The following is a 24,988-nucleotide window of genomic DNA, read 5'->3' on the forward strand; positions in this document are numbered from 1 at the left end:
ATGCTCAAGCAATTGACTGATGTTTGGCAGTGTTGCAAATCAAATAGAGACTGTATGAGTTTCCTCAAATACAGCAGCTCTTCCACTGCCCCTGTGGCAGACTATTGGATTTATCTATGCTGTGTGTTGAGAACACAGACCAGGGGTTTTAGAAATTCAGATTTTTCATTAACCAATTTTAAGATACTGAGAGGCACACTCTCAGATGTGTAAGTAACTGTCAAGTGTAAGAACTAGCATCATAAATTCTTCGGAAATTTATCCACAGTTGTGTGAAATGGACACATACGGAAATACTGTTACTAGAAACACTTGTATACTCTGCACACAGCATAGACTGAATGGGTCTGACTTTAGCAATGCTTGAAAACCTTTCACGGTTTAGAAACTATTAAAATGCTACTGAATTCTTAGAGAGCAGCAGGCCCACGAATGAAACAATGGCCAACACTTACTGTAACACAACACTATATTTTAATAAAGATTTAAACTTCTGGTACGTAATTGCAGTGCAATGAAGAGCTTGCCACTTTCACAAATTAGCTGCAGCCTTTTCCTGCACTAGAGAGTTTGGAAGGATCTGAAAATGAGATAAATTTTGTTTAAAATCCAAATGGAAACTGTGTATTTCTGTAATCCCTAGAGTTCGGCAAAAGTGTCTTTTTAATTACTTTTTTTTTTTCCACATTCTAAGGGCCCAATTCTGTAGTCCTTAATCAAGTAAAACTTCCAAAGTTTCTACCATCTCTACTTCCAATACAAGTTTTACTCAAAAATGGACTGCTAAATTAAGTCCTATAGATAGAGGTACCATAATTAAGAAAATATTTTAATAAGGCTCAAAATACTAATTTCACTTTGTGTGAAGCACACAAATTTCCAGGATGCTGAGATCAAAACCCAATTGATGTTGAATCCTGGATTGGGAAATAACTCTGGGATTTCATTTCCCAGTTTAATCATAGAATTAGGAATTTACTAAGGACCAGAATGAAAACACTAATTTCAGTTTGCTTGTTGTAATAGTCAGAATTTGAACACTGTCTTTAAGAAGTGAAAAGCTATTTGGTGTATTATATCTCATCATCCTTCCACTTCTGTAGTCCTGGTTAACCAGCTGCTATGTTAAAATACCACTATGTTTAGGGACAGACATTGCAGTAAATACCAACACAACATTCTGACAATGTCAAATTTTGCCCCTATATGAACAACAAGACTAAGTTCTGCCTCTGACAGATGTATCAGAAAGCAGAACCTATCTTACTGTGTTTTTATGTGTAGATGAGCAGAGCAAGAATTTAAAGTGTATATTTACTGTTAACCCGGAACAAATATCCACTGATTTTGTTAATTTAGGTGTGGTTGAAATATAACCACTGTCATGTGCCTCATTCTGGTCACCTGCAAATGCCACCTGAGATGAACATGAACATTGCCATATGCACAAAAGAAAGAGAGAAAGGAAGGAAGAAAGGGAAAAAAGGAAGGAAAGAAGGGAGGGAGGGCAAAAATAAACATTTTATTTATCAAACAATCAAAATAAGTTAGTCTCCATCTATTATAAACAGTAAATATAGAACTCTAAATCTCACTAATGTAAGCATGATTGTAAAGTACAAGGTTGCAAAGCTATATGTAAAAACACCTTTTTTCAGACAGCAATATTTACATTAGTTAAGACCAACAGAAAAATTAAAGAAGAAAATTTTCCTACACGTGTAGCTTGTACTGTAGGAAAAGTCTGTGCTGTTCTTTCTCACACACTACTAATCCTTTCGCTAACCACACTGGAGGGATTTACTGGTAACTCTAAATTCTCAACTTGCATCTCTATACCGGGCTCATTGTCACTGGCTTTCTTGATCACCGGTTCATTGGTATGCCGATAAATGTTAACATTAAGCTCCCTCCCTGACAAAGCAGTGGCAGCAACTCTTGGAATTTGCCTGACAGGAGGCTTTTTCTCTACCTTGTAATTGCAGCGCAAATAGTTGGAGAATGCCCTTCGGTAAATTTTGTTGAAGAGAGTATACACCAGAGGATTGATTCCTGAACACACATAGCCAATCCAAACAAACACATTCAGAAGCTTTTCCATGAGCTTTTGGTTACAGGACTTCTCACAAAGAACCGATAGAATATTGGTAATGAAAAATGGGCACCACATGATCAGAAACACAAAGAAAACAATCCCAAGGACTTTCGAAGCTTTTCTTTCATTGTTGATAGCCTGCATGGTGCCCCTAGGACGTCTCTCCTTCTTCCTTCTTCGGCGTGCGTTCTGGTCTTGGTTAGGGTTTGCAGCGTTCTCTTCCTTGGCCGTATTCCTCTTGCAGCACTTCAGGAAATCCAGACTTAGTCCAGGCGGTTCCTCGGTGTGGCCGTGCAGTAACATCAAAGCTTGTCGGCGAAGAACGTAGATGGTCAGGCAATACGTAATCACCATAATCGTCAGCGGTATGAAGAAAGCTACGAAGGACCCAATAAGAACGAAATTTGGGTCGTTGAGCACGCACGTCGTGTTGTTCACGAACACCTTGTCTTCGTCCCTCAGTCCAATCACAGGGATAGGAACTGATACACCTAAAGGAAGAAAAAAGGAAGGGCGTTGTTATAGCATACTGAAGGACTGAAGAGATGTATTCAATGGCATACATTAATTTGCACTTTACGGAAGGAAATTCAGACCTGATATTTGTTGAAAGCTATTCACGGCATAATCGATAGTCACATGAAACACTAGCAGTATGGCATCAGAAAATGATGGTGTTTTTCATGTTAGGAATGCCTTCTCCCTAAATTCTATAGAAGGCATGGAATTACCCTCATTGATATTAACTATATTAGAGACATGGTTGTGTCAAATTTGTTGGATTTCCAAGAATCGTCCTGGCTCATAGAAGGCACTCAATAAATATTTATTGGATCAGTGAATAAATTAACATCTGTACTTGATGACATTAATAAAGTCAATCATTCTTTCTTTAGCATATCGTCTTCCAAATTCAATAAAAATGAGACACATACCACCTGTAATAGTAATAACAGCCTATTAGGGTTGGTTGGCAAGAGTCTACCTACTATGAAATAGTATGAAATATTAACATACTATGAAATACTATGAAATAGTCAATAAGCAGAGGCTGAAAGGATTATCTTTTTAGCAAGGATTTTTGTTTGTTTGTTTTATTTTGAGTCTCTGGGCATAAGCAATGTTTCAAAGTCAAGAGAGGGTGAAATGTAGAGTTGGGAGAGATGCAGTCCTCCGGTTTCTGTGTGGAATTTTGAGCTTTTCTGTTTTTAAGAATACTGAGAGGTAGTACTCTAGAGAAGCACTTCCTTCAATAAATAGGCCCACAGTCAGAAAATATCAATGAGGAGGTGGCAGCAGAAGGTGATTTTGTGCCTGAGCATAAGAAAGAAATCTGGAAGCTTTCAGAAATAACCACTGTAGGTCTTCAAGAGGTCCTGCATCAATACATAGAGATAAATAGATAATAAATAGAGATAGAGATTGCTATCCTCCCTTTTGTCCACAGGAAGTCAAAGCCTGGGAAGTTCAGATTTTACTTGTGGGATTCCATCAGAGATTATTAGGAGTCCTGGGCTGGTAGGTGTCTACATCATGAACTGTGAGGGGAGACAGAAAAGGATTCTCAGAGATCCTTGCTGACCTTAAGGAACACACGAGCAGCTGTGACAAACCTGAAACAGAAAGTCCTTACCAGTTGCGTTAACATGCCTAGTCAGGTATAGAGTGTCCGGCTGGATGATCAGGAGGGAAAAAAAATGGGTCAATGCTTCTTTGCTAGAGCTTGCTGAGAATGCTGACTGATGTTTAATCTCTGGGCAGACAGAAGGAAGAGAGTGTTTTGAAAGTGATCTTTAAGTCTTCTTCCTCAGACATGGAATTTCTAAAATGACTGGCCTTTTCCTAGAGTAGGAAGCCAAGTAACAGGATGAGGAAGCCACACAGATATGACAAGACTTCCCTGGGTATTGTTCCATGCCTATCTATAGATCTGAACCTAGGCACACCATTCAGGAAAGTAGGAAAGACTGAAAATGAGGAGGCACTGCAAACAATAAGTCTCCTCAAGCAGTGCATGGCGAGATCCTAAAGAAGAGACCTTTGCACCTGGATGGGGTGGAGTGGCAATTATTAGAAAGAGAAAAGAGAAAGTGATTTTTCACCAAGTTTGATGAAATGCCAAGGGAAATTTCAACAGGAATTTGGGAATATAGAGTATAGCAGAACCACACAAAATATATTTCTTAAGAGTTAAAAAAAAAAAAAAAAATAAAACAGTTAAGAAAGCTGCCAGACTGTGTTGTTAGAATCTTCATTTGAAAAATCATAAACGTAAGGCAATCTCTATAAAAAGCGCAGATCAAGCATGCCCTAAGGACATCAGTATTGGCTTAACCTTAATAACATATTTTAGTGGCAGATTAGTCTGCAGAAAGTTAATATAAGATGTTTAAAAGAGCCGGGCGCGGTTGCTCACGCCTGTAATCCCAGCACTTTGGGAGGCTGAGGCGGACGGATCACAAGGTCAGGAGATCGAGACCATCCTGGCTAACACGGTGAAACCCCGTCTCTACTAAAAATACAAAAACTAGCCGGGCGAGGTGGCGGGCGCCTGTAGTCCCAGCTACTCCGGAGGCTGAGGCAGAAGAATGGCGTAAACCCGGGAGGCGGAGCTTGCAGTGAGCTGAGATCTGGCCACTGCACTCCAGCCTGGGTGACAGAGCAAGACTCTGCCTCAAAAAAAAAAAAAGATGTTTAAAAGAAGGAAGAGTTTCTTTAAAAAAATTTACTACAGAAAATGTTAGAGGGGGAGCTTATACATTAAGAGATACTTAAAAGACCTGTTAAGTAATTATAATATGTGGAACTTCTTGGGATCTTGATGAAAGCAAAAACATGTTAAAATTTTTCATAACACAATTAAAAACCTGAACAATGACTAGCCTTTGGATGATATTAAATAATTATTGTTCATTAACTTTTAGGTGAGGTATTGATATTGTGGTTATATAAAAAAATAGCTCTTTTATTTTTAGATATGCATACTAAAACACTTAAGGATGAAGTATTATGATGTCTGGAGTTATTTCAAAATAATATGGGAGGGAGAAGTGGATGAAAGTATGGATAAAACAAGACAGTCCACAAGCTGATAAATCTTGGAGCCGGATGATGAGTTCACGGGCTTTATTTTATAATTCTACTTTTGTAATCTTTGAAAGTCAACTACTAAACAGAAAGCTCAATAATTTTTTTCAACTAAAAAAAAGAGAAAAGAAGACATAGAGGTCCTTTCTGAAACAGAGTAACATCACTGTTAAACCTCAGATTTTAAAAACTCTCCAAAACTGATTGGCCACAGTTAACCTTGGAAGTGATTCCTTCCAGAGCAAAAAAAAAAAAAATTCGGATCCCTAAGTGGAAACATTCAATCACCGGTTTGAAACAACTGTAGGGAAGAAGGCCATTTTCTGACAAAGTGTTGGTAGGAAACTCCGTTATACCTTTCCAGGTTCCTTGCAGCAAAAGCAATAAAGGATGCAGGAGTGGTGTTTCCCTCTTCAATCTCCTACTTTGCCAACAACACAACAATAGATACCACAGTGTGGGGCTAGAAACTCAATCTGGGGTATTTGCTTTCCCTGGAAGCATCATGACTCAGGCATGTACCTTCAATTTCCCACAGGTAATGCTGCATATATTCTAAGTATTCATAGACACACTTGGACGTTTCTGGGGAAGGCCTCACACACAGGCCATAAGATTGGTGGAAGTTGGTATCACTCAGGGACCAACTCTGGAGTAATGTTAGCTTACTTCTATTAAATGATTTATTCACTTGTCTAAGGGACTCTTGAGCCTAAAGTAGGCCTTGTCAAGGGACAACAAGAGAGGGTAGCAAAGTCACTGTAGATGAGCTGAAGCTGTTATTGGGTAGATGAGACCAGTTTTATCCCTGGCATCTATTTGTATAGTATTTTGTGCATTGAGGAAAGGGTGATTCTAATAGTGGCTATTTATTGAGTATATCCTATGTGCCAGGCACTGAACCATGCATATTACTGACATTACAGACGTAGAATGTATTATCTCAATTTGGTTAAAAACTTTATAAGACAGGTATTACTTGGCAAAGTAGCTGAACCACTTTGCACAAATCTGCAGTGTCATTCATTTTCTTTTGTTTTTAGAAACCATGAATGCAATCAACAAAACAAGAAGAAATTCAAGTTATTTCAACCATACGAGGAAATTATAAAAAGCAACAACAGAAGTAGCATTAATAACAATATATGTTGTACACACTGTCTTATTCAATACTTTAAGAAAAATAAAAGGTAAGTGTCAGTAGTTCTCAAGGTGTGGTTCAAGGACCCTAGGGGGCTCTGAGACTTTTAGAAAGCTTGCTAGGTTTTCCTTTCCGAACTGTCTTTAAAACTGCATTTTCTTCATAAATTTCAACCACAACAACATATCACAACCGGTTGAATGTGGATACATACATGAGAACCTAGCTTTCTTTCTGTCAAACAAGATATTAAAAGAGATTTTCAAAACTGTGGGCCAGGTGCAGTGGCTCACGCCTGTAATCACAGCACTTTGAAAGGCTGAGGTGGGCAGATCACCTGAAGTCAGGAGTTCAAGACCAGCCCGGTCAACATGGTGCCACCCAGTCTCTACTAAAAATACAAAAACTAGCCAGGGATGATAGCACGTCCTTGTAATCCCAGCTACTTGGGAGGCTGAGGCAGGAGAATCGCTTGAACCCTGGAGGCAGAGGTTGCAGTGAGCTGAGATCCCGCCACTGCACTCCAGCCTGGGTGACAGAACAAAATTCCATCTAAAATAAATAAATAAATAAAACAATAAATTTTCAAAACTATAAAATAATGCACCTGTTTTCTCTCTGATTTGTTTTGGAGATTATAGTTTCAAAAATATGTTTTTATGTTAACCTTAGATGGGTTTATTATTATGATTGAAAATAAAATTATTCCTAAATATTTTAAACATTTCTCAGTTTTAATTTCTAATACCATAAATATCAATAAATATAAGCCACATAAGCAAAAACTCTTTTGGAACCCTCAATTATTTTGAAGAGTATAAAGGGGTCCTGACACCAAAGAGCTTGAGAACTACTGTTCTACGTTAATGCATTAAGTTATTTAAGCGCTAGAGAGTTAAGTTCAGCAAATGTGTTTGTTTGTCTTAGCATTTTTATTTCAACCAATAGTAATTCATGCGATATTATCATGTCTGGTAAATATAAATAACAGCAATACTGGCAACAAAACACTTTAAATTCATCATCTCATTCATTTTTATAAAAATTCTGAAAGGCACACGTTATTTTATGAAGTTAACTTCAGAAAAATTAAGTAAGTTTAGCAAATATCATGAGGCAATCTTCAATATTTTTGAAATTCCTGATTTGGCCAAAGAGGAAAAGTAGATATGAACTACCATTGAAAATATCGGGTGTCACTAACAATAATTCCAATAATAATAACTACCTTTTACTGAGGGCTTATTTGTCACACACTAAGCCACATATTTCATAACTGTTATGTACTTTTATATATATTTTATTCAATCTGGACAAAAAAATAAAAGAAATTATTAGATAGAATCACTTAACTTTTCTGAGTTTAACTTCAATAAGTCTGTATCATCTTCCTTAGAATTTTAGAACCAACAAAGATAAGTTATAATTCATGTTGTGCTGCAAATCTTAGGTACTTCTTCAACTAATAAACTGTCAAATATATTTCACATGCATTATCTAATTCAGTTGTTGCAGATCTCTGAAAAGTGGTTATTATTTATTAAGGTTACTTAAACTCTGAGAGGAAGAGTGCCTTCAGTAAACATATAAGAGTCTTAGCATTTTAGAATATTAAATTCAGTAACATAGTTAAGTTAAAGCTTTACTGAAAATATCATATGTTACTTCTACTACTATTTTATTCAAAATATAATGTTACCACTATTATAACTACTACTGCTGTTACAACTACTACTACTATCATTCATTAAGTACTTATTATGATGCTTACTGACTCTGATACTTTATCTACATTACATACTTTACATGCATTATCTCATTGCAACCTGTTAAAAGCCCATTAGTTGATGAAGTTATTTTACTACAAAAGAGGTAAGTTCAGAGGATGTATAAAAAGGTTTACATTATGTCTTAAAGCCTTGAATTCAAGCAACACAGATCAGTTCTCTCCAAACCATAAGGTCATACATATGCCAATGATTCTAAGAGGCACATTTCTTTCAGATTTTAACATCTTTGAAATTGTGATGCTTCATACAACCCATAGTGTCTTATAATCATTGTTGGCCAGACAGTAGTCATTAGATAGGCGTCATTGTCAGTACATGTGTGAAACTGGTCAGTATAATTTCTTTTGACATCTTCTGGTAGGATCAAAACTATCAGCAGCAAAATTTGCAAAATGAGTGTCAGCCACATGATAACAATTCAGTGTAAGTGAAAAGTTATGTCATTACAGACAAAGGGAAAGAGTGTTATGAAGAAGACATCCACAACAGTTTCAAATGCCACAGAGAGGTCTAGAATTTGAAACATTTTCTCTATCTTCGAAAATAAAAAGGTCATTGGTGATTATAGAGAGAACAATTATAGTGAGGACAGGAAACAGACTGCCGAGAGATGAATAATAAATCGTGATACAAAAGAGATTATAGAATACATTTCCTAGAACAGCTTGATAAACATCAAAATGAAAACATAGGGAAATTATTGTTAACCTGCAGGGTTATCTGTTTCCATGGGTTATTTTGCATGGAGAGGAAATTTATTTCAGGCTGACAGGAGTTCTTGAAGTCTGGTGATGCTGCAGTCATTGTCATTGATATAGCTCCTGGCAAACCCATGTGTATTGACAGTATCTCACACTATCCTCCTCTGAGTCATTTTACTGTTCATGATATGAGATAGACATCATATCATGATGATGTATCATCAAAGCAAGGGACAAGAAGGCTGTTGGAGCTGGCAACGTCACCAAGTTTGATAGAAAGCTCAGAAGTCTAGATGAATATTATCCCTAATACCTGCCACCCCAGTTTTAATCAGTGGTGGAAGAATGGTCTCAGAACTGTTTGTTTCAATTACTCTTTTAAGTTTAATAGTAAAAGACTGGTTAATGATAACAATGCATTGTAAAACCTTCAGAATAAAAAGAGAATGTTTTATGGATCCCCTTTTTTTCGCATGTGGCAGTTTTAAGTTATTAGTTTTTAAAATCAGCACTTTTTAATGGAAATACCCTGACCAAAAATCTGTCACAGAATTTTCAAACCCATTAAAATAAAGCTTAATAAGAGAAAGAAAGAGAAATATCCAAGGATGTCATATCAGATAACATGGAGGACAGAAGATAAAATCATCTTTAAAAAGAATAAAGTAAAAACTAGAGCAACAAACGCACATCTGTCAACCCAGAATTTTATGTTCAGTGATCATATACTTCATAAATGAACGTAAAATTAAGACTTTTTCACGTCAACTAAAGCTGAGAGAATTTGTTGCCAACAGAACTTCATTAAAAGACTGCTGGCCGGGCGCGGTGGCTCAAGCCTGTAATCCCAGCACTTTGGGAGGCCGAGACGGGCGGATCACGAGGTCAGGAGATCGAGACCATCCTGGCTAACACGGTGAAACCCCGTCTCTACTAAAAATACAAAAACTAGCCGGGCGAGGTGGCGGGCGCCTGTAGTCCCAGCTACTCCGGAGGCTGAGGCAGGAGAATGGCGTAAACCCGGGAGGCGGAGCTTGCAGTGAGCTGAGATCCGGCCACTGCACTCCAGTCCGGGTGACAGAGCGAGACTCCGCCTCAAAAAAAAAAAAAAAAAAAAGACTGCTAAGAGGACCAAGACGGTCGATTAGAAGCAGCTGTAGTCCACGGCATTCACAGAGAGGAACAAAATGGGTGAGTGAATACAGTGTCTTCAACTGAAATATCCAGGTACTCACTTTAGGACTGATCAGGGAAACAAGTCAACCGATGGAGAACAAAGAAAAGACAGGTGGAGCAACAGCCCAACTGGGAGCAATACAGAGCCAAGGAAACCCTCACATCCAGTCATGAGAAGTGATGAGTGATTATGTGACCGTGGGAAACCATGCTTCTCTCACGGATCTTTGCAACCCATGAATCAGGAGATCCCCTTGTGAACCTACGCCACCAGGGCCTTGGGTCCAACACACAGAGCTGTGTGGAGTCTCAGCAAAGCAGCTGCTCAGGCCAACACATAGACCCAGGAGCTTTACATGCTCTGATCCCAGGATCCCCAACAAAGGTGTCTACAACTCAGGCAAAGTGGGTGGTCTGTACATACCACTAGGAAGGGGGCTGAATCCAGGAAGCCAAGCAGCATTGTTCTGCAGGCCCCACTTCCATGGCATCTCATAAGATAAGAGTCAATGGTTTGGAATTCCAGCCAGCCACCAGCAACAGGGTGGAGCCTGCCTGAGATAGTGCATTCCTATACAGAAACAACAGGCAAGCTGAGAGCCAAAGAATGAATGAACTTCCATTCACAAGTGCCACAAAAGGAATAAAATACTTAGGAATGTAGTTAATAAGGGAAGTGAAGGACCTCTTTAAGGAGAACTACAAACCACTGCTCAAAGTAATCAGAGATGACATAAACAAATGGAAAAACATTCCATGCTCATGGATAGAAAGAATCTATGTAATTAAAATGCCCATAACTGCCCAAAGTTATAGATTCTATACTATTCCCATTAAACTACCATTGAAATTCTTCACAGAATTAGAAGAAACTTTAAAAATTCATATGGAACCCAAAAAGAGCCCAAATAGCCAAGGCAATCCTAAGCAAAAAGAACAAAGCTGAAGGCATCACGTTACTCAACTTCAAACTATACTGGTGGGCCACAGTAACCAAAACAGCATGGTACTGGTACAAAAACAGACACATAGACCAATGGAACAGAAGAGATCTCAGAAATAAGACTGCACACCTACAGTTATCTGATATTTGACCAACTTGACAAATACAAGCAATGGGGAAAGGATTTCCTGTTTAATAAATGGTGCTTGGAGAACTGACTAGCCATATGCAGAAAACTGAAACTGGATTCCTTTATTACACCATATACAATAATCAACTCAAGATGAATTAAAGACTTAAATGTAAAACCCAACACTATAAAAACCTCAGAAGAAAACCCAGGCAATACCATTCAGAATATAGGCACGGGCAAAGATTTTAAGATGAGGACACCAAAAGCAATTGGAACAAAAGCAAAATTGACAAATGGGATCTAATTAAACTAAAGAGCTTCTGCACAGCAAAAGAAACTATCATAAGAATGAGCAGACAACCTACAGAATGAGAGAAAATCTTTGCAACCTGACAAAGGTCTAATATCCAGAGTGTACAAGTAGCTTAAACAAATTTACAAGAAAAAAACAACTCCATTAAAAAGTGGGCAAAGGACATGAACAGACACTTCTCCAAAGAAGCTATTCATGTGGCCAAAAAAAATATGAAAACAAGCTCAACATCACTGATCACTAGAGAAATGCAAATCAAAACCACAATGTGATATCATCTCATGTCAGCCAGAACGGCGATTATTAAAAAGTCCAGAAACAACAGAGGGTGGTGAGGTTGCGGAGAAAAAGGAACACTTTCACACTCTTGGTGGGAGTGTAAATTAGTTTAACCATTGTGGAAGGCAGTGTGATGATTCCTTAAAGACCCAGAGGCAGAAATACCATTCGACACAGCAATCCCATTACTGGGTATATACCCAACGGAATGTAAACTGTTCTGTTATAAAGATACATGCATGCATATGTTCATTGCAACACTATTCACAATAGCAAAGACTTGGAACCAACCCAAATGCCCATCAATGATAGACTGGATAAAGAAAATGTGGTACATATAAACCATGGAATACTATGCAGCCATAAAAGGAAAGAGATTATGCCCTTTGCAGGGATATAAATGGAGCTGGAAGCCATTATCGTCAGCACTAACACAGGAACAGAAAAGCAAATACCTTGTCTTCTCACTTAGAAGTGGCAGCTGAATCATGAGATCACATGGACACATAGCTAGGAACAATACACACTGAGGCCTGTCAGAGGGTGAGGAGGGAGGGCATTAGGAATAATAGCTAATGGATGCTGGGCTTAATACCTAAGTGATGGGATGATCTGTGCAGCAAACCACCATGGGATACATTTACCTACGTAACAAACCTGCACACCCTGCACATACATCCCTCAACTTAAAATAAAAGTTGGGGAAAAAAAGAATGCTAAGGGAAGTTCTTCAGGCTGTTGAAAATGATACCAGGTGGAAACTCACAACTACTGGAGGAAAGGGGAGCACCTGAAATGGTAAACATGTAAGTAAACAGACTACTTTTTATTTTATCCTAATTTCTTCAAAGGTGAGTGAGGTTTTGAGGCACAAATGAGTTGATTTTAAAGTTGTGTCTAAGGCCGGGCGCGGTGGCTCAAGCCTGTAATCCCAGCACTTTGGGAGGCCGAGACGGGCGGATCACGAGGTCAGGAGATCGAGACCATCCTGGCTAACATGGTGAAACCCCGTCTCTACTAAAAATACAAAAACTAGCCGGGCGAGGTGGCGGGCACCTGTAGTCCCAGCTACCCCGGAGGCTGAGGCAGGAGAATGGCGTAAACCCGGGAGGCGGAGCTTGCAGTGAGCTGAGATCCGGCCACTGCACTCCAGCCCAGGCGACAGAGCGAGACTCCGCCTCAAAATAAAATAAAATAAAATAAAATAAAATAAAGTTGTGTCTATGACATTTGTAGCAACAGCATACATGACAACATTAACAAAAAGAACAGGCTTGAAAAATCAAATTAAACATTTTAAGTTTCTTACATGTCTAAAGTCTAAAGTGGAGAATCAGTACATTATTAAAACTGAGGATGCTTATGAGATAAGATATCTGATGGCAATCCTTAAATCCACCTAAGTCAAATAAAAATACTTAAAAATACATAGCTAAAAAGTCATTAAAGGAACTAAAATGCAATGCTAAAGGTATTTGGTAAGCAGAAGAGAAGGCAGGGAAAGCGAAACAGGAGAACAAAAATTAAATGAAGCAAAAAGAAAATGAATAGCAAGATGTCAGAGTTAAACCTAGTCATATTGATGATTACACAAAATGTAATTGATCCAAATAGTTTAGTTAGGAGGCAGAGATTTTCAGATTAAGATAAAAGAGAAAGACTATCAGTTGTCTTGAAAGAGGCAAACTTTAAATATGAAGACAAATGTAAGTACAAAATTAGAAATTATGGAAAATTATACATTGTATGAATAGTTATTACAAGAAAGGTAGCATGGCTATATTATTGTCAGACAAAGTGTATTTCAAGACAAGGAATATTAGCAGAGATGAAAGGGAGTATTTACAATAATAAAAGGACAAATTCAAAAGTAAGGCATACCAATCCTAAATGTGTCTTTCCCAATGACATAGCTTCAAAATATTTAAAGCAAAATCTACAGAACTAAAGGAAGAAATGAACAAATCCCCAATCATCACTGACAAACATTCCTTTCTTAGTAACTGTTTGAAAAAGAAAGTACAGATATAGAAAATATAAACACTGTCAATTAGATGTGATTGACATTTACAGAACACTACATTGAATGCTTCTGAATATACCTTCTTTAAAATGTTCACATGGAATGCTTATCAAGATAAGTCATATACTGGAGCATAAAATATCTCTCAATAATTTCTCAAGACTGAAACCTTGTATAGTATGTTCTTAGCAACAGAATTAAATAAGAAATTAATGACAAATAAGATATTTATCACTCATTTCCCACACCTCATCTAAATAACTGGAAAATCAAATTACAAACATCTAAATAACTCATGTGCCAAAAAAGAAATCACAAGCAAAATTGGAAAAACATTTGAGAATAATTTGTTGAACATACAGCACATGAAATTTGTGGGTAGAGCAAAAGCAAAATTTAGAGGATTTTTGTTTTTCTTTTTTGAGATGAAGTCTCGCTCTGTTGCCCAGTCTGGAGTGCAATGGCATGATCTTGGCGCACTGCAACCTTTGCCTCCTGGGTTCAAGTGATTCTCCCTGCCTCAGCATCCCAAGTTGCTGGAATTAGAGGCACCCGCCACCACTCCTGGATAATTTTTGTATTTTTAGCAGAGACGAGGTTTCACCATGTTGGCCAGGCTGGTCTCGAACTCCTGACCTCATGTGATCCACCCACCTCAGCCTTCCAAAGTGCTGCGATTACAGGCGTGAGCCACCACACCCAGCCTAGAAGAAATTTTAACAGTAAATGTCAATATTCAAAAAGAAGAAACAATGATTAGAATTAGTAATCTAAGTTTCTGCAGTAAGAAACTTGAAAAAAGGAAGAGGAAATTACATCCTACATACAAGGAAAGAAACAGATAAATGAGTAAAAATTGACAGAAGAGGAAACAGACACATGATAAAGAAACCTCACAAACCTAAAGTTGGTTCTTTGCAAAGTTTAATAAAATGGATCAATCTCTACCAAGACACATCAAGAAAAAAGAAGGAGAAAGAACACAAATTACCAGTATCAAGAGAAAAGAGAGTACATCACTACATAACCTACAGATATTTTTAAAAAGAAATACTATGATCAATTATGATAAGTTGCATGATCTACTATCTCATGTGTAATGTAAGAATAATACAACAGCATAAATTCATTTACACCCCCAACATATGTCATTGTTTTCATATAATTTGTTTCTAAATATGACATAACACCACACTTTGTTACAATTTTTTTCACTTGTTATTACTAGACTTTAAAAAATATAAGAAGGGATGTACACTTTCTATATGCTTCAAACATTTTATGTCCTCAGTGTGTCTTTCCTCCCTTTCTGAGATCAATGCACATTAGAGCGCTTGCCAGTGTCCCACAGATTGTTGATGCTTTGTTCATTTAAAAAACAAATCTGGCTGGGCACAGTGAATCACGCCTGTAATCCCAGCACTTTGGGAGCCTGAGACGAGTGGACCACTTGAGGTCAGGAGTTTGAGTCCAGCCTGGCCAACATGGTGAAACCCCGTCTCAAATAAAAATACAAAAATTAGCCTAGCGTGGTGGTATGTGCCTGTAATCCCAACTACTCGAAGCTGAGGCATGAGAATCGCTTGAACCCAGGAGGCAGAGGTTGCAGTGAGCCGAGATCATGCCACTGCACTCCAACCTGGGTGACAGAGGAAGACTGTCTCAATTGAATAAATAAATAAGGTAGATGAATAATTGAATAAATAAATAAGGTACATAAATAAATAAGGTAGATTTATTGAAATATAAATACCTTATTGAAATACAATTTACAAGCACATAAAAACACACAGATTTCAAGTATACATTTACATGAGACTTTACAAATGTATATATCTGTGAAATCACCATCCCAATTGAAACATAGGACATTTTCAAGCCTGCAGAAAGTTTTCTTATCTTCCTATCTAGTCAATTTTCCCCACCCCAAGAAATGACTATTTAGATTCTTATCAGTATAGGTTTACCTGTTTTAGAACTTTACATAAATGGAATCATACAAGATCTACACTTACATATCTGTCTGCTTTTGCTCATCATAATGGCTATCACTTCACACATATTTTTGGTTGTGTCACTAGTTTTTCTTTCTGTTGTAAATATTATTCCTTTGAAGGAATTGTTGCTTATCCTTTCACCTGTTGATAAACATTTGAGATATTTTCAGTTTGGGATTATTATGAATAAAGTAGTTTTAAAAGTCATGATAAGATTTTTTGTGTGTAAACATATATTTTCGTATCATTTGGGCAAATGTAAGCAGTGGAATTGCTGGTTGATAGGGTGGATGCATGTTTAACTTTCTAAGAAACTGAAAAAGTACCATTTTGCAGTCCCATTCACAATGAAAATTTCAGTTGCCACTAATTCTTGACACCCCTTGGTAGTGCTGGCTTTTCAATTTTAGCCATTCTAGTGGTGTGAAGCCAGTTCTCATTGTGGTTTTAAAGTTGCATTATCATCATGGTCTAGGACACTGAACAATGTCTCATGTACTTACTGCCATTTGGATATATTCTGTTATAAAGTGTTCAACATTTTTCCCATTTTCAGCTGAGTTGTTTGACTTAATTTTTAAGAGCTCTTTATATATTTTGGATGCAAGTCTTTTGGCAGATATATCTTGCCTATATTTTCTCTGAGTCTTTGGCTTGTCTTTTTTATTTCCTTAATATTGTCATCTTTCAAAGAGCAGTTTTTAATTTTGAAGTTCAGTTTGTCAACTTTTAATTTCTTTATTTATGTGTTTTGTTTCCTATTCAAAGCATATTGGCCTATGCAAGGTTATGAAGATATTCTTTTATATTTTATCTACAATAATTTTGCTTTCAGATTTTACATTTGGATGAATGATCTGGCTTAAGGTAATTTTGTATATACTATGAGGTTGAAGTCAAGGTTAATTCTTTTTTTTTTTTTTTTTTTTGAGACGGAGTCTCGCTCTGTCGTCCAGGCTGGAGTGCAGTGGCCGGATCTCAGCTCACTGCAAGCTCCGCCTTCTGGGTTTACGCCATTCTCCTGCCTCAGCCTCCCAGGTAGCTGGGACTACAGGCACCCACCACCATGCCCGGCTAGCTTTTGTAATTTTTTTTTAGTAGAGACGGGGTTTCACCATGTTAGCCAGGACGGTCTCGATCTCCTGACCTCCTGATCCGCCCGTCTCGGCCTCCCAAAGTGCTGGGATTACAGGCTTGAGCCACCGCACCGGGCCCCAAGGTTAATTCTTTTATACCAATTTGTACATAAGCCTCAGAGCATTTATTGAAAAAGCAATTTTTCTTACTTAATTATCTTGGCACTTTTTTTGAAAACTGATAGTTTATGTGTGAGTATATTTCTGGACTATTTTTTAAAAACTTGCATTGATTTATTTCTTTATTCTTGTGCCAATAACCACTCTCTTGATTGCTTTAGCTATATTGTATGTCTTGAAATCAGATAAATGCTCCTAGTTTTTTGTTTTTTTTTTTTTCAAAATTGTTTTAACTCTCCTAGGTCCTTTACTTCTCCTTATAAATTTTCAAATCAGGCTGGGCACAGTGGTTCACATGTGTAATCCCAGCACTTTGGGAGGTCGAGGCAGGTGGATCACCTGAGGTCAGGAGTTTAAGACCAGCCTGGCCAACATGGTGAAACCCCGTCTCTACTAAAAATACAAAAAAAGTAGCGGGGTGTGGTAGCTGGTGCCTGTAATTCCAGCTACTTGGGAGGCTGAGGCAGGAGAATCACTGGAACTCAGGAGTCAGAGGTTGCAGTGAACCGAGATCACGCCACTGCATTCCAGCCTGGGCAACAGAGTGAGACTCTGTCTCAAAAAAAAATAAACAAATAAATAAATAAATAATAAAATCAGTTTGTCAGTTTCTGAAAGTAGCCTGATGTGATTATTTTTGGATTAATATGAATCTATAGATTAATTTAGATATGTTAATAGATTATATTTTAATTTTTAGATTTTCAATTCAAGAACATGTAATTATCACTCCTTGTATTTATTCTAATTTAATTTCTGTAAGCTATGTTTATATGTACAGAGGGTTCTCCCATATTTTCTAAGGGTACTATATTTGTTATGATACCATAGATACATATTATTTAATTTTTTGATTATTTGTTGTGAATATTTGGAAATACAATCTATGTTGGTGTGTTATATGATCTGTTATTCAGAAAGCCTGCTAAATTACTTATTGATATTAGTAGAGTTTTCAGTTTTGTAGATTCCTTAAGTTTCACATAGACAATTATTTTATCTTCAGGTTTAAAAGTTTTGTTTTCTTTCCAGTCTTTTTTACTTTTACTTATTTAATTTTTTGCCTTATTGTGTTGCCTATGAATAAAAGTGAAACAAAATGGAAAGGAACAGAAAATTGAAATTGCTCTTCATCTACTAAGGTAACTAGATGACATTTGAAACCCTCTCCAAAAAAAGAATTCAGATTCAAATGCTTCATTGGTGAATTCTGTCAAACATTTAAGAGATAAATATTACCAATTTTACGTGAACAGTTTCAGATAATGGAAAAGGAGGATAGATTTCTAACCAATTTTATGATTTCAGCATAACTGATATGAAAAGCTGATAAAGACTCTGCAAGATAAGTAATTTATTGAACAAAATCATTTATGTACATAGATGCACAGATCCTCAGTAATATATTAGGAATTGAAATCCATCAATATATGAACAGTATATCATGATGGGGGTTTAATCTCTAGACTATTCCCAAGAATGCAAGGATGTTTCAAGAGTGTATACCAGTCAAAGAAATTATCCACATTAATAGGATAAATAAGAGAAAAAAGTATACTATTAGATCCTCTCAATAGAATTTAAAACATCATTTATCAAAAGTCAGTATCTATTCCCAATAAAAATTCTCTGAAAACTAGAAACAAAAATACTTCTTCTGTTGATAAAAAGATATACTCTTATAAAAAATCAACAGCTATTGCCAGACTAAATTATGATACACTGAAGGATCTCTTCCTATGATGAGGACATACGATATGAATTTCTATTTAGATTTAACAGTCTCTCTGTGGTTCCCTTTCTTCCTGAGTTCCCCTACTAATTTTCAATTTGTGTTTTTGATTGAATGCATTCTCCAACCTATCCTAAATCTCATTACAAATTTTGCCTCAATCTTAGACTGATCTTTAAACTCCATATGCACAAAGGAAAGATGGGAGGAACATGCTAAAAAGAAGCAACTAGAAGTCAAGAAAACTGAAAAGAAATGTCAGCTGTTGCACAATGTAGGGGACACAGGTTTTATAGTTTGAGTCTGGAAAGTTAAATACCTGCTAGAAGAAATAAACAATAATCTTCACAATAAGAAACAAACTCCAGAGTGTCAATGTATAACAATGTCCAGTTTTCAATCAAAAGTTATTAGATATAAACAAAGAAACAGAAAGTGGGAACCATAAACAGTAAAAGGGGAATTTAATATAAATAGACCATGATTGGTCACAGATACTGGATTTAAAGATCCAAATGTGAAAACAGGTATTTTAAAATATGTTCCGTAAGTTCGAGGCAAATATGGTATTAATGACAGGAAAGACAACAATATCAATAAAGAAATGGCACATATAAAAAGACCAAGTGAAAGTTATAATGTTTGTAAAATTAAATTACCAAAATAGCAAAAAAAAAAAAAAAATCACATGATGGGACAAATGCAATTTAGAAGGCTAAAAGGATCAGTGAGTAAGGAATAAAATGATACAAAACATGAATTAAGCCTGAGACTTATAAGATAATACTAAATGGCTTAATATATGTACAATTTGGGTCCCAGACAGAAAGGAAAGAAAGAAGCAGAATAAATGTTTGCAGAAATAGTGGCCAGTAACTTCACCAATTTGTGAAAAAGTTTAACCAACATTTCATAAAGATGAATGAATTCCAAATAGAATAAACGGGAGAAATCACACCTACAAACATCACAGTCTGCTGAATTTAAAAGAGAGTAAGAACATTTAAAAAGCAGAAGTAGGCAAAGACGTATTTCATACAAGGAAACAATTATATAATTATCAGCTTATCTCAAGAAAATATGAAGGACAGGACATACTCAAATATCAAATTCAAAGTGCTGAAACAAAATAACAGTCAACCAACAATTCTATATCCAGTAAGACTGCCCCTCGAAATTGAAGGTGAAATGAAAATACTTGTAGATAGCAAACATGGAATTATTGATTGCAGATATGCACTATGAGAAATGTTAATGGAAGTCCTTCAGACTGAAAGGAAATGACATGAGATGGTAACTCATGAAAACCAGAAATAATGAAGGGAACAAGAAACGGTAAGTGAATATGTGGTTAAGTACAATATGAGGTATAACTCTTTTTATTTTACAAAGATGCTATTTACTGCAAAAATTACGTCTGTAAGTGGCTTTATAATGTAGACACATGTAATATATTTGACAACAACCCACAAATGATGGGAAGGGGTAAATGCAACTATACTCTTTCAAAGTTCCTATATTTCTTGTTCCAAGAAGTAAATAGAGATGAACATTTAGTATAATCAGATAAGTTATAGAAGCATACTATGTTTTCTAGCTCAATAATTTAAAAAATAATTCAAATATACCTAAAATGCCAATAGTGGAATTGAAATTGCATACTAACAAATTTATTTATAATGATAAAAAGCAGAGAGTGGCATCTGTGAAAATGTTAGAGTAAGTCCCTTCAAAAATTTGCCTCTCTATAAAGCAACAGAAAAATTGGGAAAATAGATTCAATATCATCAGAACTATAAAAACTAACCCAAAACTTGCAGCAACACGGGAAACATTCATTCAAGATAAATGTCTCAATATCACTAAGAACCATTCCCTTCCCATCCCCTGCTCTCCACATCAGAATCAGTCTTAAAAAATAACAGCTGATCCTCCTGGCACTGAGGGTAGCAAAATGGAGAGCTCTGAAAGCCATGCACCTAAAAAATTGTCATTATTTGAATTTTCTGGTGGTGTCCTGGAAGAACCAGCACAAAAGGCTTATTTCATTTCATCTGACTTGGAGTTCAACCAATGCTAAAAACTTCTCCCTGAGGAGCATTTCTGGAAAACATTTACTGGCAAATGTTTCAACATTCCAGCTGCCTGAGGAAATTATTTACAGTTGGAGAAAACAATAGACTAAGCAAAATGAATAAAAGGAAAAAGTGAGAAATAAAATGTCCAGAAGGGCTTTGAACAGCTCCAGTATGATTGTTCATAATCTAAAAGGACACCTGCATGTGTAGGATTGTATGCATTCCCCAAACAGTCGGATTGCTTAGGAAAGACCTGAGAAGTCCTTAAGCTCTCACTTCTGTCTGACCTTGAATCTCTGTGCAAGTAAGGGAAGCCCATGGCAGAATTGCATACTGATTGGCTGAATGTTGAAGATGTGCCCCAACAGCAACACAGAACTCATTGGCAATAACAGAGATTTATTGGTTCCAGGCAATTAAGGTAATCTCTGTCCAATTATCAGCTGGCCTCTAAGCTAGTGGAGCTGAGATTTCATTGATAAAGAATATATACTCAGCAGACAATCACTTCAGGAAAGTCAGTAAACATAACTACCACAATAAATAGTGAAAACAGCCAATTCTGGGGAATGATGAGAATCTAATTTCCAGAGTTATCACATTATAATATTTCAATTGTCCAAGTTGCAATAAAAATATATGAGAATTTCAAAGAAATAAGAATGTATGGCTCTTACATAGGAAGAGAAGTAATCAGTAGAAACTGTCTGTGTAAACGTACATATTTGGCTTACTGGAAAAAGATGTTAAGTGATTTGACTCAAAAGGAGTCAAACATATTAAAATTCTGTAAGCTTGATAATGGTATTTCAAAATATACAAAGCAGAAATAGATAGATGTACAAAGATAAATAGAAAATTTCACGGCCGAGCACGGTGGTTCACGCCTGTAATCCCAGCCCTTTGGGAGGCCGAGAAGCGTGGATCACGAGGCCAGGAGATCAAGGCCATCCTGGCTAACACTGTGAAACCACGTCTCTACTAAAAATACAAAAAAATTAGCCGGGCATACTGGCGGGCGCCTGTAGTCCCAGTTACTCGGGAAGCTGAGGCAGGAGAATGGCGTGAACCCGGAAGGCGGAGCTTACAGTGAGTTGACATCGCTCCACTGCACTCCAGCCTGGGCGACAGAGCGAGACTTTGTCTCAAAAAAAAAAAAAAAAAAAAAAGAAAAAGAAAAGTAAAAAGAAACTTCACTCAGATTGGTACAACTAATGCACAAGGTTCCCCTTATCCCCAGTTCCCAGTCAAGGATTTATATTCCTAGGAGAGGCACAGCATCAGCATTTTTCATCCTACTACCAGCTACCTGTTGCTGAGGATAATATCTGGGTAAGTGTAGCTGAGAAGTGGACACTCTACTTTTCTGCTTGCTCTCTACTCATACAGTAGAAGCTCCAGCTTGGGTATGGTGCTGCTGAAAATACTGGGTCCCAAATTGCCATTTTCCCACCTGATGAGACAGGGGTTCATGTCAAGAGAAGCAAGCCTAAAGACCTTTGGCTACTGCCTACCCCTTTCATTTAGCACTCAGATTCTAGATTGGGACTATTACTCAGAGAGAATAACATCATTACACATCTACACATCTAGGAAAGTCAATTAACTAAAAGTTGGAAAAATGCAAAGAGATCCACAGATAAACTAGTCAAAATACTGAAAGCCAAAGATATGGAGAAAAATTGGGGAGCAACAAGGGTAGAGGGCCCATCACTTACAACAGAACCACAATGAAATAAACATCTGGTTTTTTTTGTTGTTGCTTGTTTGTTTTTCCAGAGTCTCACTCTGTTGCCCAGGCTGGAGTGCAGTGGTGCGATCTTGGCTCACTGCAACCTCCGCCTCCTGGATTCAAGCAATTCTCCCGCCTCAGCCTCCTGAGTAGCTGGGATTACAGGTGGCCACCACTACACCCAGCTAATTTTTTGGGTAGACACAGGGTTTCACCACATTGGCCAGGCTGGTCTCGAACTCCTGACGTCATGATTTGCCCACCTTGGCCTCCCAAAGTGCTGGGATTACAGGTGTCAGCCACTGCGCCTGGCCAACAGCTGACTTTTAATCAGAAACAATGGAGGGTGGAAAGTAATGGGATAACATATTCAAAAATACCTAATGAAGAAAAACGAAATTTCAACCAAGGATCCTGTATCCAGCAAAGTTATTTTTAAAAACAAAAGCAACATAAGCACATTCCCTAAGAGAATTTTACTAGCAGATCTACCTTACAAAAATTACTAAATGAAGTTCTTGAGCAGAAGGCAAGTGACCCCAGATAATAATACCAATATAAAAATACAAAGAATATCTATAAAGAAATTTTTAATTATAGAATACAGTATAAATGCATACATTTCTCCTTTCTTGGCTGATTTTAAAAGCAATTGTATAAAAAAGTGTACAATTGTGAAAGTTGCTATAATCAAAATGGATTCATTAATATTAATGAAACCCTGACAAATAGAGCCAGGAAAGGCCATGAAGAGAGCATTCCTATGTTGGTATATCTGATAACAAAGCTATCACAAAAGTCTGCAAAAACCATCACAACTTTACACAAATAAATACTTATACAGCATCATCTACCCAGCAACTACCTGTCTGACCTCAGACTGGCATCATTCTTGTTATTAATCTTTGTAGACAAGAATAACTATTTCAAAACAATTATGTAATCCTTCTCATTGTTTCCTTTAGAAACCTTTGTGCTTGTTCATCTCATTAAATATGCACATTGTTTACTATGGCATGCATGTTCCCATTGCAATGCTGTATCCCCCAATAAACATGTTTTCTTTTAGAGAGCTTCTCTTGGTTTGTTATTTAAGTTGACATAATGTATGCTTGACTATATACCTTATAGAAATGTAAACACATTTGCCAATGACAGGTAAAAAGATCTAGGTGTGGGCGAAGCTATAATGGGCTAAATAAATGATTCTAGATGGTAACTTGAACCCATAGGAAAAAATCTGAAATAAGATTAATATAACAAAAGACATAAATATGAATTTGCTCCTTTCCTCTCTGAAATTCTTTAAAAGACATAAAATTACATAAAGTAGTAATTATAATGATATATTATTGTGTTAGTAAAATGTATTGATGTGATATGTATCATATGTAATATATGATATATAATACTTCAGAAAGGGGAAAAAGGAATAGAGTTACATAGGAGTAATGTTTCTAAATCTTATTGGAATTAAGTTTGTACATATCTGAAGCTGATTCTGATAAGATATATATGGTAAGCCCTTTAGTTGCCACTAAAGAAATAACTAAAAAGAAATAATTAAATAAATTAAAATGCTACTTTAGAAAATATCCACTTACTGTAAAAGCAAGCAGTAAAGGAAGAATATAAGGAAAAAAGACATGAGACATATAGAAACAAAATGTAACATGGCAGACCTAAATCAAACTATATCACTAATAACATTAAATGGGATTAGACTAAAAATGTAATCAAAATGAAGAAATGGTAAGACTGAATAAAATCATGATCCAACTAATGCCGTACACAGGAGGCACAATGTATATACAAATCTATATACAAATATATTGAAATTAAAAGACAGAAAATAAATCATGCAAAGAGCAACCACAACAGAGTTAAAGAGGATATTCTAATTAATATATGACAAAATAGACTTCAAAACAAAAAAGTTTACTAAAGACAAAAATTTTATAATGGTAAAAGGTCAATCCATGAGAAAGGTATAACAATTATATACATATATGTACCAATAACAGAACACCAAAATGCATGAAGTGAAAATGGAAAGAAATGAAGTGATAATTAGACAATTCAACAATAGTTGAACACATCGATACTACATTTTACAATTTTAAAGAACAACTAGCCTAACAATCAACAAGGAAATAGATGACTTGAACAACATTATAAATCAATTAGACCTAAAAGACATCTGTAGATCAATCTACTCAACAAGAACAGTATGTATATTCTTTTAAAAAATATATTGTCAGATAAAATTTATTTTTCTTGCATTTAGCTACATCACTAATTATATGGATTTAATAAAGATTTTTACATAATTTGTGGTCAATTGCCAGTAATAACCTAAATGAGTAAAATGAAAACATATTTATAAAAGTATACATTAAAACAAGAGTACAATTTAAAAGTTAACATTATTTCCATATAGTTTTGAAAATTTCTTTTTTAAAATATTAAAAATAAAAATTAAAGTGCAAGACACCAATGTAAAAAATGAATA

The 24,988-nt window shown here is 36.3% G+C and overlaps 1 protein-coding gene across 2 annotated transcripts in view; it reads right to left on the minus strand.

Moving 5' to 3' along the window:
* Positions 1–1,759: 1,759 nt before the first annotated feature.
* HTR2C (5-hydroxytryptamine (serotonin) receptor 2C, G protein-coupled) overlaps positions 1,760–24,988 on the minus strand; it is a 192,758-nt gene continuing 169,529 nt past the window's right edge. For both annotated transcript variants that reach the window (XM_011957541.1, XM_011957542.1), the window contains exon 4: positions 1,760–2,586. In XM_011957541.1, coding sequence (XP_011812931.1) covers positions 1,760–2,586 — 827 coding nt within the window. The remainder of the gene's footprint in view (positions 2,587–24,988) is intronic.

This window comes from Colobus angolensis, unplaced genomic scaffold (genome assembly GCF_000951035.1).
Source record: "Colobus angolensis palliatus isolate OR3802 unplaced genomic scaffold, Cang.pa_1.0 Scaffold446, whole genome shotgun sequence".
Classification (NCBI taxonomy): domain Eukaryota; kingdom Metazoa; phylum Chordata; class Mammalia; order Primates; family Cercopithecidae; genus Colobus; species Colobus angolensis.